The following is a 14,985-nucleotide window of genomic DNA, read 5'->3' on the forward strand; positions in this document are numbered from 1 at the left end:
CATTCCAGATTCCTCTGTTGTGAATTCTCTGTTTAATTCTATACCCCATTTCTGATTGTGTTGTTTGGTTTTTTGGAGATTAGCTTCTTGAATTCTTTATATATTTTTGATATTATCCATCTGTTATATGTGGGGTTAGTGGATATTTTGTTCCCAATCTGTTGGTTGCCTATTTGTCCAATTGACTCTATGTCCTTTGCCTTAAAGAAGCTTTCCAGGTTCATGAGGTCTCATTTATCAATTCTTTGTCTTAGAGCATGATTAATTGGACCTCTGTTTAGGAAATTTCCCTAGGTCAATGATTTCAAAGATTTTTTTTCCCAATTTCTCTTCTATTAGATTCAGTGTATCTTATTTTATGCTGTGGTCCTTGATCCATTAGGACTTGAGCTTTGTGCAACTGAAAAATATGCATATATTTTCATTTTTCTGCAAATAGACAGCCAGTTAGACCAGTACCATTTATTGAAGATACTTTCTTTTTCCTTGGTTTATTTTTGGATTGTTTGTCAAAGATGAAATGCTTGAAAGTGTGCGGTTTTATTCCTGGGTCTTCAATTTTATTCCTCTGATCAATGTATCATTCTCTGTATGAATATCATGAAGTTTTTATCACAATTTCTCTGCGTTTACAATTTTTATCTCTTTTTTGCATGTTTTCCAGAAAGTGTTTTCATCACGCTGTTTTATACTTCACTAGGGTTCTTTAATTCCCCCAAATATGGAATTTTCCAGGATGCTTATATCTAAACAAGGCAGCGTGTCAACTCTCTTCCTTTCCATGTACTATCCTCTTTTATCTGTATCCTCTGTCCACAGATATTCCTGAGTACTTGAGAGATTAAAACTCTCTTGGTCCGAGGATACTCTCTCAGTGATCATCCAAAGTACTACCAAGTAGGAGCATGGATCCCACCAAATGTGTAACCCTTCCTAGAGATCATAGTGAACCCTTCCTAGGGAACCCTTCCTAGGGTTCTCATATCATAGTGGGACCTGTAAACTGTAATTGAAAGGATTCTAAAAATCAAGCATTTAACAGTTGACATAGATCCACAACTTTTTTATTAAAGAGGACAAGAAATATTTCATTCTGAATCCAACTGTCATTGACCAAGGCCCAAGAACACAGATTTGAGTTACTTGAAAGCCATCTGTGGAAGCAGTTTATAACATTTTGGTAATAATAAAGGAAAGCCACAAATCAAGACTCTTTAAAATTAATTGGTGAAAACATGGAAGAGGTGGGTTACCATATGGCAGAGAAACCTATTTGAGACTTCAGATGATAACTGGTGAAGCATTCAATATCTGGGTTGGTTGAAACTAGTTGTCTGCTGAGTTAATACTTTCCAAAAGAAAACTAGTACTTTGCTTTTACCCTCTAGATGATTCACCTAAATTGCAACAAAGCTCTTTGGTCAGGGACAAAGGAAGAAAATATATGGCTATTAAGAGGGATAAATATGATCTGAAATAATTTGCTCTGGATCTGTAACATGCCAGAATTAATTCAACTTCTAAAAATACAGTCACCCTTGTAAATGTTTTAGTCTGAAGGTTCATGTACTTTGTGTAAAATTTTGTTGATAAAATAAAGTGCTGTAAATTGGAGACAAAACATAGGGCTAACAGAGACCTATTTTTTTTCTTTTTCTTTTATTTTACTAATTCACTTTACATCCCACTTGCTGCCTTCCACTTAGTCACCTCCTCTCACAATCCTTTCCCCTCTCCCCTCCTCTTCTCCTCTAAGCAGGTTGGAGTCCCTCTGGAAATCCTCCACCAACAAGGCACATCGAGTGTATGTAATACTATGTAGTTCCTCTCCCGTTGAAGCCAGTCAAGGCAGCCCAGATAGAAGAACATATCCCACATTCAGAGAACAGGTTTGGTATAGCCCCTGTTGTGGTAATGAGGGACCCACATGAAGGCAAAACTGCATATCTGCTGCTTATGTGAAGGGAGGCCTAAGTCCAGCACTGTATGTGATTTAGACCCCTGAGAGACTCAACGGTCCAGATTAGTCAACTCTGGAGTTCCTATTCCAGAATCTTCTCTACTATTCTTCCATAAGAATCCTCAAACTCCATCCACTGTTCAGCTATGGGTATGTTTATCTGTCTCAGTCAGCTGATGAATGAAGCCTCTCAGAGGACAACATGCTCCTATCTGCAAACGTAACACTATCATTAGTAGGCTTTGGGATTGGTGCTTGCTCATGAGATGGGTTTCAATCTGAGATGAGTTTCAACCTGGACCACTTATTAGGAGGCCATTACCTCAGTCTCTGTTTTAGGTCCCTGTTCCTGAATTTCATGGAGACAGGACATATTTTGGATGAGAAGTCTTTGTATGGGTGGTGGCTCTATCATTCCACTGGGGTTACTGCCTGGCTACAGATGGTAGCCTCTACAAGTCGCATGTCCCAAATGTAGTGAGTTACAAGTAAAGTCAGCTCCACTGATTCTTGGATGCCTCCCTTATTCTAGGACTCTGTCTCTTCATAGAGATCTTCTCAGGTACTCACCCCTATCAGTTGCAGATTTCCAATAATTTTTATGTCCATCTACTCATCTCTCCTGTCCTTCCTCACACCAGGTCCTGAAGCCCTAAAACCTCTCCCCAAGCCCCTACTTCCCCAATTCCTCCCTCCATCTACCTCTTGTGACTATTTTATTCACCTTTTCAAATGAGATTCAAGCTCCCTCAGTAGTACCTTCCTTCTTGTTTAATTTTTTTGTGTCTGTGGGGTATAGCATGGTACCTGTATTTTATAACTAATATACATTTATATGTGAGTATATACCACACCTGTACTTTTGGGACTGCAATACCACACTTAGGATGATATTCTCAAGTTCTATCCATTTGCCTGCAAAATTTGTGGTGTCATTATTTTTCATAACTAAATATTATCATATTGGGTATTAACCATATTTTAATGCATTCTACATTTAAGGGACATCTGCATTGTTTCTAGTTTCTGGATATTATGAATAAAGTGCCTATGAACATAGTTAATCATGCATTTTTGTGGAATATTGGAGCAGCTATTGAGTACATGCCCAGGAGTAGTATAACTGGCTCTTGAGGTTGAACTATTCACAGTTTTCTAAAAAACCATCAAATGGATTTTAAAAGTGGGTATACAGATTCACACTGCCACCAACAATGAAGAAGTGTCCCACTTGTTTCCCATCATCACTAGCATGTGTTATTTCTTGGGTTTTATTTTCTTAGCTATTCTCATGGGTGCAATATGGAACCTAAGAGTTGATTTGGTTTGTATTTTTCTTGTGACTAATGACTTTGAACATTATTTTAAGTGTTTCTTGAACACTCTAGAGTCCCCAGTTGAGAATTCTGTTTAGCTCTAAAAACAGTTTTTCAATTGTGTTATTTGGTTTGTTAGTGTCTACCTTCTTGAGTTCTTTGCAAATTTTGGATATTACACCTCTGTCATATGTAGGGTTGTTGAAGATCTTTCCAAATATTTAAGCTACTGTTTTGTTCTATTGACAGTATCCTTTTTCTTAGAAAAGCTTTGAAGTTTTATGAGGTCCCATTTATCAATTGTTAGTCTTAGAGACTGAGCCATTTGTGTTCTCTTCAGCAAATTGCCTCCAGTGTGTTCAAGGCTATGTCCCAGTTCCTTCTCTAAAATATTTACTATATCCAGTTTTATGTTGGGGTCTTCGGTCCACTTGGATTTGAATTTTGTTCAGGGTGATAAATATACGTGTATTTTCATTGTTCTACATGTAGAGACCCGCTTTCCCTTGTCTTCTAAGTTGAACCAATGCATTTAATGGGGAAAGAGAACACATTTTATCTCTACAGAATTTTGTTTGGCTTAGAAGTCAACCAATGGGCCAAAAATAGACACTGATTTGATTTTTCTAATGCTTTCTCCTGTACCTTGATTTTCAGAACTGAAGACATCAGGTATTACTAAATCCTTTGTAGCTGTGCTACTTGGATCCAAACTACTGCTGATAATTGCTGCCACTGTCATCTACATGTACAAGAAGCAAAAGGCCTGAATGTAAGTTAGGACAGATAGAGATATATTAGTTAAATTTCTGTTAATATGAGAAATCTCCTCAAATAAAATATTTGTAGATGAAAGGTCTTATTTGGCCCCTTACTACTTCAATATCTCATGAGTCCATCATGCTCGGGAGTGGTTTCAACCATTGGAGACAGTTGAGTGCTCACAGTCTTAATCAGAAAGCACGAACCTAATTGAACAAACTGAAAGTGTAAAAAGTATTTAATCTCAAAGTTCACTATCTGTGATGTGCTTCCCCTAGCAATACTGTACCACCTAAATCTTCCAAAGAGCACCCCCAAATGGGAACCAAGATTCAAATATCCTACATAGTATGTAGGGAAGAATGCCTATTTGAAATATCAGATGGATATTAATCTATGGAATCGCACTAGAGGGGCAGAAACAGTAGGAGGGCTATGCCTTTCATCAAAAAATGTTAAAGTATAGAGCCTCAATAATCTCATGATAGCCTTTGAGACATCCTAACCACCCAGAATGTTTGTTTGTATTATAGAATTATTCAGCTCATGATCAATAGAGGTGTCCAATATATCCTAGAAAATGTCATGACAATAGACCCAGGGACCATGATATATTGGTCTCAGAGCTCCTATTAGAGGTGATTACAGTACAAGACAAAGAGTGCATAGAAAAGATGAATCTAGGTTATGTGCCAAAATTTTAGGCATTTCAGGAGGCCTATAAAGGACACCATCAAAAGGACAAATCGGCAACCAACAAATTGGGAAAAGATCTTCACCAACCCTACATCAGATAGAGGTCTAATATCCAATATATACAAAGAACTCAAGAAGTTAGACCCCAGAAAACCAAATAACCCTATTAAAATGGGGTACAGAGATAAACAAAGAATTTTCACCTGAAGAACTTCGGATGGCAGAGAAGCATCTTAAAAAATGCTCAACTTCATTAGTCATTAGGGAAATGCAAATCAAAACAACCCTGAAATTTCACCTTACACCAGTCACAATGGCTAAGATTAAAAATTCAGGAGACAGCAGGTGTTGGCAAGGATGTGGAGAAAGAGGAACACTCCTCCACAGCTGGTGGGGTTGCAAATTGGTACAACCACTCTGGAAATCAGTCTGGCAGTTCCTCAGAAAACAGGGCACATCACTTCCGGAGAATTCTGCTATACCACTCCTGGGCATATACCCAGAGGATTCCCCAGCATTTAATATGGATATGTACTCCAATATGTTCATAGTAGCCCTATTTGTAATAGCCAGAAGCTGGAAAGAACCCAGGCATCCCTCAATGGAAGAATGGATGCAAAAAAATGTGGTATATATACACAATAGAGTACTGTTCAGCCATTAGAAACAATGAATTCATGAAATTCTTAGACAAATGGATGGAGCTGAAGAACATCATACTAAGGGCGGTAACCCAATCTCAAAAGATCAATCATGGTATGCACTCACCAATAAGTGGATATTAGCCTAGAAAATTGGAATACCCAAAACATAATCCACACATCAAATGAGGTACAAGAAGAATCGAGGAGTGGCCCCTGGTTCTGGAAAGACTCAGTATAGCAGTATAGGGCAAAACCAGAACAGGGAAGTGGGAAGGGGTGGATGGGAGAACAGGGGGAGGGAAGAGGGATTATGTGACTTTCGGGGAGTGGGGGCCAGAAAAGGAGAAATCATTTGAAATGTAAATAAAAAATATATTTAATAAAAAAATGATGGTTTCTGCTTTGACCTGTCTGTGGTCATGAGAATAGACTCAGAAGACTGCAAGATTCAGGAGATAGACTGAAATGATGCATGTCATTGTGTTGGCAATGGCATCTCATCCACTCAGGACAGGAGTGCTAGGAAGAGAGCTATATCAGGGACACTGTAGCATTAATATAATTTGTACCAAATGAAAGAAGGATCCAATCAGAAATGATTCTTCATAGTTTTCCCTTTCATCCTCCACTTTATTGGGGCCTAAACATCTGCCATAACTTTTCTTGTAGAGGCTCAACACGGAAATATATGCTGATGAGAAGCCATTGAATACTGCTACTAAAGACTCCATTAGAAGGACAACTTCAACTCATAATATCTTGTTGCTCCTTTGGATATGTGTTTCTATCCCAGATCTCTAATGCTGCACATATTACTTTGTCTTCTTGGTGTTTTTATATTTATTATAAAAGTTTAAGGATGTACATGATAATTGTGATTCTTTATTGTCAACTTGACTATATCTGGAATGAACTATGATATAGAATTGGAGGGTGTGCCTGCTGAAAAGGAGTTGGAGATACCTGATATTCCTTGGATTAATGTTGATACGGGAATGTTAAGGCTCAGGAAAATTACAGTGCTAGAGTGGATACATTATGGAAACCCTAATCCCCCACAATGGAAATGCCCATAAGATATGGCCTTCATGAAGATATGTCCTTCATGAAACTTATAAGGCACAAACTGGTGAGAGATGCAGCAAGACTTTTGAAGAATTTTGTTCTTGCCATTAGTTTCCTTGTGATGGACTTTTGGGTTGAAGATACAGATGCTAAACTGGATGAATTAAATGCAATGGGTTAAACTAGGCCCTGAGGTAGCGAGGGCCTTATGGCCACATTGAATCAACAGAGAATCAAGGTGATCATAGTTGTTATAATGACCATTGTAGATAAAACAATATTCATAATGACCTAGGCCTTAATGGTCAGCACAGGAAAGGTAAAATTTATATTGCAATGACTCATTTAGACCTTTGGTACTGGCTAATCAATCATGGTGTTTTCACAAGTGAAAATTATTAGAAGCCTACTGCATATCTGTTTGCTCAGTATAAGCAGAAACATACTCACACAAATGAAGGAAAGGCTTCATCAGATCATTTCAAAAGGTAATCGTGGCCAGGGAATCAATTTCCAGTCTTGAGCCAGTTTGCAGATCCAGAACCCCTTGAATGAAGGTGTGGCTTGGTTCCTCTGAGTATGTATATTGAGAAGATACCTGAAAGCTTTATTGTTATCCTTTCTCCTCTTCTTCACCAGAGGGATCTGCAGCCTTTGACATGGGCAACTGTACACAGGGGAAAGGAAATAATCAGATGTTCTGGAGTATATTGGATACTGGTTCTGAACTGACACTGATCCCAAGAGATCCCAAGAAATATTATTGCCCTCCAGTTAAAGTAGGGGTTTATAGAAGTGATTAATGGAGCTTTGGCTGATATCTAAGAGTAGGTTCAATAGATCCTCAAGCACACACTGTGTTCATTTCTCCAGTTACATAATGTATAATTGGGATCAACATACTTAGAAGTTGGCAAAATTCTTGCATTGCTTCCCTGACCTGTGGAGTGAAGGCTATTATGGATGGAAAAGCTTCTGCCCAATAAAATAATGAATCAAAAACAGTATCTTATTCTAGAAGGAATTACAGAAATTACTGCTACTATCAAAGACTTGAAAGAAGCAGAGGTGGTAGTTCCCACCAAATTTCCCTTTAAATCTCCTATGTGCCAGTGCAGAAAACAGATGGATCATGGAGAAAGACAGTTGATTATCAAAAACTAGATCAGGTAGAAACACCAATTGCAGCTTCTGAACCAGATGTAGTTTCCCTTATACAAATTATCACATCTCCTCCTAACTGCTAAGCAGCTATTGATCTACCAAATGGCTTCTTCTTAGTACCTGCACATACAAATTCACAGAAGCAATTTGCTTTCAATTGACAAGGCCAGCAGTATATCTTTACACCTTTGGCTCAACAATATGTTAACTCTCCTGTCCTGTGTCATAACTTAGGTAGAAGGGATATTGACCATCTGTGTCTTCCACAAAATATTACATTGGTGCATTATATTGATGATGTTATGCTGATTGAACCAAGTGAATAGGAGGTAACAACCACTTTGGACTCTTGGTAACACCTATGCATATCAGAGGATGGAAAATAAATCTAACCAAAATTCAAGAACATTCTACCTTATTAAAATTCATAGTAGCCCAGTGGTATGTGTCATGCAGAGATATTGCTTCTAAGGTGAAAGATACGTTATTGCACCTGGCCCCATCCACAACTACAAAAGAAGCACAGCATTTAGTAGGTCTACATGGATTCTGAAAACAGTACATTCTTCATTTGGATGTGTTACTCAGGCCCATTTAAGAACTGACTCAGAATGCTGCTATCTTTGTGCGGGGTCTAGAACAGGGGCCTAGAACAGGAGAAGGGACTTCAAGAGGTTCAGGCTGCTGTGCAGGCTGTTCTACCACTTGGGTCATTTGATCCAGCAGACATGATGGTACTTAAGGTGTCAGTGGAAGATAGAAATACTGCTTGGACCCTCAGCTAGGCCCCTGTAGGTAAATAACAGAAGAGACCTTTGGGATTTTGGGACAAAGCTCTAACATCATCCGTAGACAACACTTCTGTTGAAAAACATCTCTTGGCCTGCTCTGAGACCTTAGTGAAACTGAACATTTGACAATAGGACACTAAGTTACCATGCAAGCCGAACTGACCTTCATGAACTGGGTATTAACAGACCTTTCAAGTCATGAAGTAGGATGTGCACAGAGGCAGTCTAATATCAAATGGAAATGGTATATATGCAATGAGGCCTAGTACATCCTGAAGGTACAAGCAAGGTACATAGAGATGTTCCTCAAATGCCTGTGGTTTCTGCTTCTGTTAGAATGTCATCTGCTTCTAACCATGCACCTATAATTTTATCAGGTGTTCTATATTATCAGCTGACTGAAGAGGAAAAGCCTAGGACCTTTTTTTAACTGACTGTTCTTCACTTTTTACAGGCATCACCCAGAAGTGAACAGCTCCAGCATTACAATCACTTTCTGAGCCAATCCTGAAAGATATGGTTAAAGGACAATCTTCACAGTGGGTAAAACTGTGGGCAGTACACATGCTATTACACTTTCTTTGGAAGAAGAAATGACCAGATGAAAGACTGTTCGATGACACATGGTCTATAGCCAATGGATTGGCTGGATGGTCGGGGATTTAAAAAGATCACAATTGGAAAATTGACAAGAATGACATCTGGGAAAGAAGTATGTGGATAGATCTCTCCAAATGGGCTAAAATGTAAAGGTATTTGTATCCCATGTAAATGCTCACCAAAATGTCAGTTCTGCTGATGAAGAGTTCAATCATCAAGTGGATCAGATGACATATTATGTGGACAAGAAGTCTGTTTCCCCAGCCATTCCATCATTGCTCAAAGGAAACATGAAATAAGAGGCCATGGTGGCTGAAATTGGGGTTATCCTCAAACTCAACAACATCGAATTGTACTCACCAAGGCTGACTCGGCTACTGCAGTTGCCAGATCTGCTGACAGCAGAAAACAACACTGAGCCCAATATGCTACCATTCCTCAAGGTGACCAGTCAGTAACCTGGAGGCAGGTTGACTACATTGACTACTCTCTCTATGGAAAGGACAACATTTTGTTTTGACTGGAGTAGATACTTCTTCTGGTTATGGATTTGCCTTTCCTGCACATAATGCTTCTCCCCAAACCGTCATCAATAGATTTCCAAAATGCCTTTTCCACTGTCATGTTATTCCACACAGTACTCTTTCTGATCAAAAACTCATTTCACAGCCAGAGAAATGTGACAGTGTGCCTAACAATAATGGAAATTACTGGCCTTACCATGTTACCCATGATCCTGAAGCAGCTAGTCTGATAAAAAGATATAACAGCCTTTTGAAGACATCGTTGCAGCACCAATTAGATGGTGCCAGCATGGAGGGCTGGGACAGAGTTCTTTAGATGCTTTGAATCAGCATCCAAAATATGGTATAGTTTCTCCTATAGCCAGGATCCAGGGATCTAGGAATGAAGGGGTGGAAAAAGGAATCATTCCACTCACTCTTACTCCTAGTGACCTTCTAGGAAATTTTTTGCCTCCTGTCCCTACAATTCTAGGTTCTGCTGGCTTAGAAGTTTTAATTCCAGAAGGGGGAGTGTTCCTACCAGAAGCCACAACAAACATTCCATTGAACTGGAAGCTCAGACTTCCCCCTGTTTATTTTGGGTTTCTAATGCCCTTAAACTAATATACTAAAAAATGAATAGCAGTGTTACAAGGGATGATAGATCCAGATTCATTGGGGAAAGTAGATTGCCTCTCCACAATGGAGGTAAGAAGGTTTATGTCTGGTGTGTAGGATATCATTTAGGAAGTCTCTTAGTACTACCATGTCTTGTGATTAAAGACAATGCAAAACATTAACAGGCTAATTCTATCAGGATGACAAAGTGTACAGACCCATTAGGAATTAAGGTATGGGTCACCCCCCTCCCCCAGGAAAAGAATCAAAACTAGCTGAGGTGCTTGCTGAAGGTTTAGGAAACGCAGAATGGGTAGTAGAGGAAGGTAGATTGAAATACCATCTAAGTCCTATGACCAGTTGCAGTAAAGAGGATTATAAAGTAATATAAGTGCTTTTGTTTTATTTTGTTAATAACAGATTTGTATAGATATTTGTGCTTTCTTTCAATTTCTTCAACATCAATTGGTATTTAAGTTGAGATACTAAAAAAATGTTCCCAAGGAACATTGACCTATTCTACATTTACATATGTGCTTGTGATTGTAGGGGCAAAGGTTATATCTTGTTAGCATATTTATGACCTGGTTATTTTTGTTTGCACATGAGATATGACTTGTGTCAAGTTGACAATGGGTGGATTGTAATAGCTATTCCTGGTTGCCAACTTTACTATATCCGTAGTGAACTACACTCTAGAATTGGAAGGCACACCTGTGTTCCAGGTCTAGAGGCTAGAAGACACAAGTTTCTGATCTGGATATTGTCATGGAGATTTTGAGGCATAGTGGCCATGAAAATCTTAGGCCCAGGAAACACAGTGCACATCTTAAATCCTAGGAGACTGAGGCAAGGAGATCTCTGAATTCAAGATCAACCTAGGATAAAGCAAATCCTTGAACCAGTTGTGGTGGTACACACCTTTAATCTGGGCTACACTCTCTCCTAGTACCTACATAAGTACATTGCAAAAAGGCAGACTCACTCTTCTTTGACTGAATGCACTTACTTGGCAGCACATCCATGGAAACCTCCTTCTACAGAATATCAGCTTAAACAACCAGCTCACAATGCCAGTTCAGTCTTGTGGGGCTGAGCAACTATTAGATTCTTGGACTTCCCATCCATACCTGCCCATTGTTGGTTTAGTTGAAGCACAGACTGTAAGTTATCACAATAAACTCCCTTAATATATAGACATTCCATAATATCCATTACTCTAGAGAACCCTGACTAATGTATACAGAAAGTTCAAAAATAATATATTAAAACATAAGAAAACTTCTCTTGGCAGACAAAGTATGAATCTCAGAATCCTCATGAAGAAGGAGAATGGAATAGCAAATGGAAAAACGATGTTGTTTCAAAAGGCATGGATGACACACATGGATGAATTGCCACTTGTTGATACAAAATGGGCAATGTTAGAAAACTATTGAGGAAGCCAATTTTTCAAAACTTGTATACTTCAGTTCGGCCAAAAGATAAAAATTAGTTGTTCATGTTCAGCCTAACTAAAGAATACAGACCCAGCTCTTCTCAAGAAGTGTTCTAGGAAAGTAAGAAGTAGTACATTAACTGATGTAAAAATAACAATTTTGATTTTTTTTGAGATAAGTTTTTTCTATATAGCCTTGAATGTTCTGGAAATCACTATGTAGGCACAGATGTCTTTGAAGATATAAGATCAATTTGCCTCTTCCTCATAAGTGCTGGAATTGATTATGAGATGAACCATCATATTTGTCTATGAGAAATAATCTACCAATCTCTTTAGTTTGATGTAAAAAGGGTTCCATCCCTGGGCAATTAACCTTGCACACCTGGAATATAAGGTTTTCACAAAGGTCAAAATTCATATCTTCAAACCATTATTTTCTAAAGTGAGTTTTTTGCTACTCTAACTCATCTCTGAACATAATTTATGAGATACATCATGCATCTAAACCTCCAAATACTTTTGGTAGCACTGGTTATTTGAAATGAGAAGGCTATAAAGAACCTAGAGGAAATTTTAGATTCTAGACAAAAAAGATGTTTCACACTAAAAAAGTCTTTTCACACTAAATATTGTATTTAGTGTCTACCTCTTCATCTTACCAGAGGGTCGTCTGCATCAGTATTATAAAAAAAATGTTCTGAGTCCCTGTTCACAGTATGAAAAATCATTTTTGAGTGGATCTGTGGGTTTGTAATCCATTGTCAAGGGGACTACCATCACTGAACTCTATAGTCCATATTCTCTGATTTTACTCTGCTTCTGGGTTACATTCTCCACATACTACTCCATATACTGCACTTTTAGATATAGCATAATTTTAAGTATAAATTATTATGATTCACATGTTAATACAAGAAGCTCAACAAAAACCACATAAATATCTGTGCACAACTATCCACACCCCAATCTGGCCTGTAGTGAGCTGATCTTCCAGGAGGGTTAACATATCCAAGATGATAGATGAAACCACCACTGCTGGCTGAATACTGGGTGCAAATTGAACCCACCTGGAGTCCACAGGATACAGGATATGTGGAACAGGTGGGCACAGGATTATTTCTGTTTCCATCTGTGCCCCGGATCTAAACCTGTGTAATAACAATTCAGCCCCCAATTCCACCCAGAAAAAGCTGGTCTCCCAGGAGTGTTGACACACCTAAGATCACAGGCTCACAGGCTCACAGGAGGAACAAGCTTCAGTCAGAGACAGCAATATCAGCTAACACCAGAGATAACCATATGACAAGAGGCAAACCAGAGAACATAAGCAAAACAAACAAGCAAACAAACAAACAAACAAAAAACCCAAGAATAATTGGCCTCATCAGAACACAGTTCTTTCACAATCACCAGTCCTGGATACCCCAAAACACCTGAAAGGCAAGGTTCTAATATAAAATCACATCTTATAAGGGTGATAGGGGATTTTAAGAAGGATATGAATAACTTCCTTAAAGAAATACAGGTAAACAGGTAGAAGCCATTAGAGAAGAAACACATATATTCCATAAAACAATACAGAAAAACACAGCCAAACTGTTGAAGGAATTGAACAAACCATACAGGTTCTAAAAATGGGAATAGAAAGAATAAAGAAATCACAAAGGGAGGCAACCCTGGAGATAGAAAACCTATGAAACAGATCAAAAGTCACTAACAGAATACATGAGGTAGAAGAGAGAATCTCAGATGTAGAAGATAGCATAGAAAACATTGACACAACAGTCAAACAAAATGCAAAATGTGAAAATCTTATAATCAAAAACATCCAGGAATTTCAGGACACAATGAAAAGACAAAAGGCAAGGAAAATAGAAATGCAAGACAGGAAAGATTGCCTACTGAAAGGGCCAGTAAACATCTTTAACAAAATTATAGAAAAAAACTTTCCTAATTTAAAGAAAGAGATGCCCATAAACATAAAGAAAGGCTATAGAACTCCACATATTTTGGACCAGAAAAGAAATTCCTAATGTCACATAATAATCAAAACACCAAATGCACAAAACAAACAAAAAAAGAACATTAAAAGCAGTAAGTGAAAAAGTAACATATAAAGGCAGACCTATCAGAATTACACCAGACTTCTCACCATAGACTATGAAAGCTAGGGGATCCTGGGCAGAGCTCATAGAGAGCCTAAGAAAATACAAATGCCAAACCAGACTACTATACCCAGCAAAACTCTCAATTACCATAGATGGAGAAATCAAGGTATTCCATAACAAAACCAAATTTATACAATATCTTTCTACAAATCCAGCTCTACAAACGATAATAGATGAAAAACACCAACACAAGGAGGGAAACAACATCCTTGAAAAAGCAAGAAAGTAATCTTTTTTCAACAAACCCAAAAGAAGATAAACACACAAACATAAAAAGAATATCAAAAATAACATGAATCACTTCTCCTTAATATCTCTTTATATCAATGGACTCATTTCTCCAATAAAAATACATAGATTAACAGACTGGATACATAAAAAGAACCCAGCATTTTACTGCATACCGGAAACACACCTCAGTGTTCTATCAAATACAGCCAATACCTCATAGTAAAATACTGGAAAAAAATTTCATACAAATGGTCCCAAGAGAAAAGGTGAAGTAGCCATTCTAAAATCTAATAAAATCAACTTTCAGCAAAACGCTTTCAAAAAAGAAGAAAGACATTTCATACTCATCAAAGAAAAACATCTAACAAAATCTCAATTTTGAACATCTATGCTCCAAACACAAGGCTATTTCATAAGAGAAATTGTACTAAAGCTCAAAGCACACATTACCCTCACACAATAATAGTGGGAGACTTCAACACCTCACTTTCAGCAATAGACAGACCATAGAAACAGACACTAGAAAGAGACACATGAAACTAGCAGAAGCTGTGAACTTAATGGATTTAACAGATATTTATAGAACATTTTATCATAAAACAAAAGAATATACATTATTCTCAGCACCTCATGGATCCTTCTCCAAAATTGACCATATAATTGGTCACAAAGCAGGCTTCAATATATACAAGAAGATTGAAATGATCCCATGAATCCTATCAGATCACCACAGGCTTAGGATGGTCTCCAATAACAAAAAAAAAAAAAAAAAAAAAAAAAAAAAAAAAAAAAAAAAAAAAAAAAAAAAACAGAAAGCTCACATACACATGGAAGCCAAACAATGCTCTACTGAATGATAATTTGGTCAGGGATGAAATAAATAAAGAAATTGAAGAAATTTTAGAATTTAATGAAAATGAATGAACAATGTACCCAAACTTGAGACACAATGAAGGCAGTGTTAAAACGAAAACTTATATCTCTGAGTACCTCCAAAAAATCTAGAGAGAGCATACATGAATATCT

The 14,985-nt window shown here is 37.8% G+C and overlaps 1 protein-coding gene and 1 long non-coding RNA gene across 2 annotated transcripts in view; both read left to right on the forward strand.

The window, feature by feature from the left end:
* The window catches only part of LOC127683504 (tyrosine-protein phosphatase non-receptor type substrate 1-like), a 62,244-nt gene extending 56,002 nt beyond the window's left edge, over positions 1–6,242 (forward strand). The window contains exons 4-5 of the mRNA XM_052180801.1: positions 3,934–4,048; positions 6,048–6,242. Coding sequence (XP_052036761.1) covers positions 3,934–4,046 — 113 coding nt within the window. The 3' untranslated portion in view covers positions 4,047–4,048; positions 6,048–6,242. The remainder of the gene's footprint in view (positions 1–3,933; positions 4,049–6,047) is intronic.
* Positions 6,243–6,513: 271 nt separating this feature from the next.
* On the forward strand, positions 6,514–14,774 carry LOC127683509 (uncharacterized). The gene is made up of 2 exons (XR_007977565.1): positions 6,514–6,681; positions 8,853–14,774. It is a non-coding gene; the product is annotated as an uncharacterized LOC127683509 (long non-coding RNA).
* The last annotated feature ends 211 nt before the right edge of the window (positions 14,775–14,985 follow it).

The sequence above is a fragment of the Apodemus sylvaticus genome, chromosome 4 (genome assembly GCF_947179515.1).
Source record: "Apodemus sylvaticus chromosome 4, mApoSyl1.1, whole genome shotgun sequence".
In the NCBI taxonomy this organism is placed as follows: Eukaryota; Metazoa; Chordata; class Mammalia; order Rodentia; family Muridae; genus Apodemus; species Apodemus sylvaticus.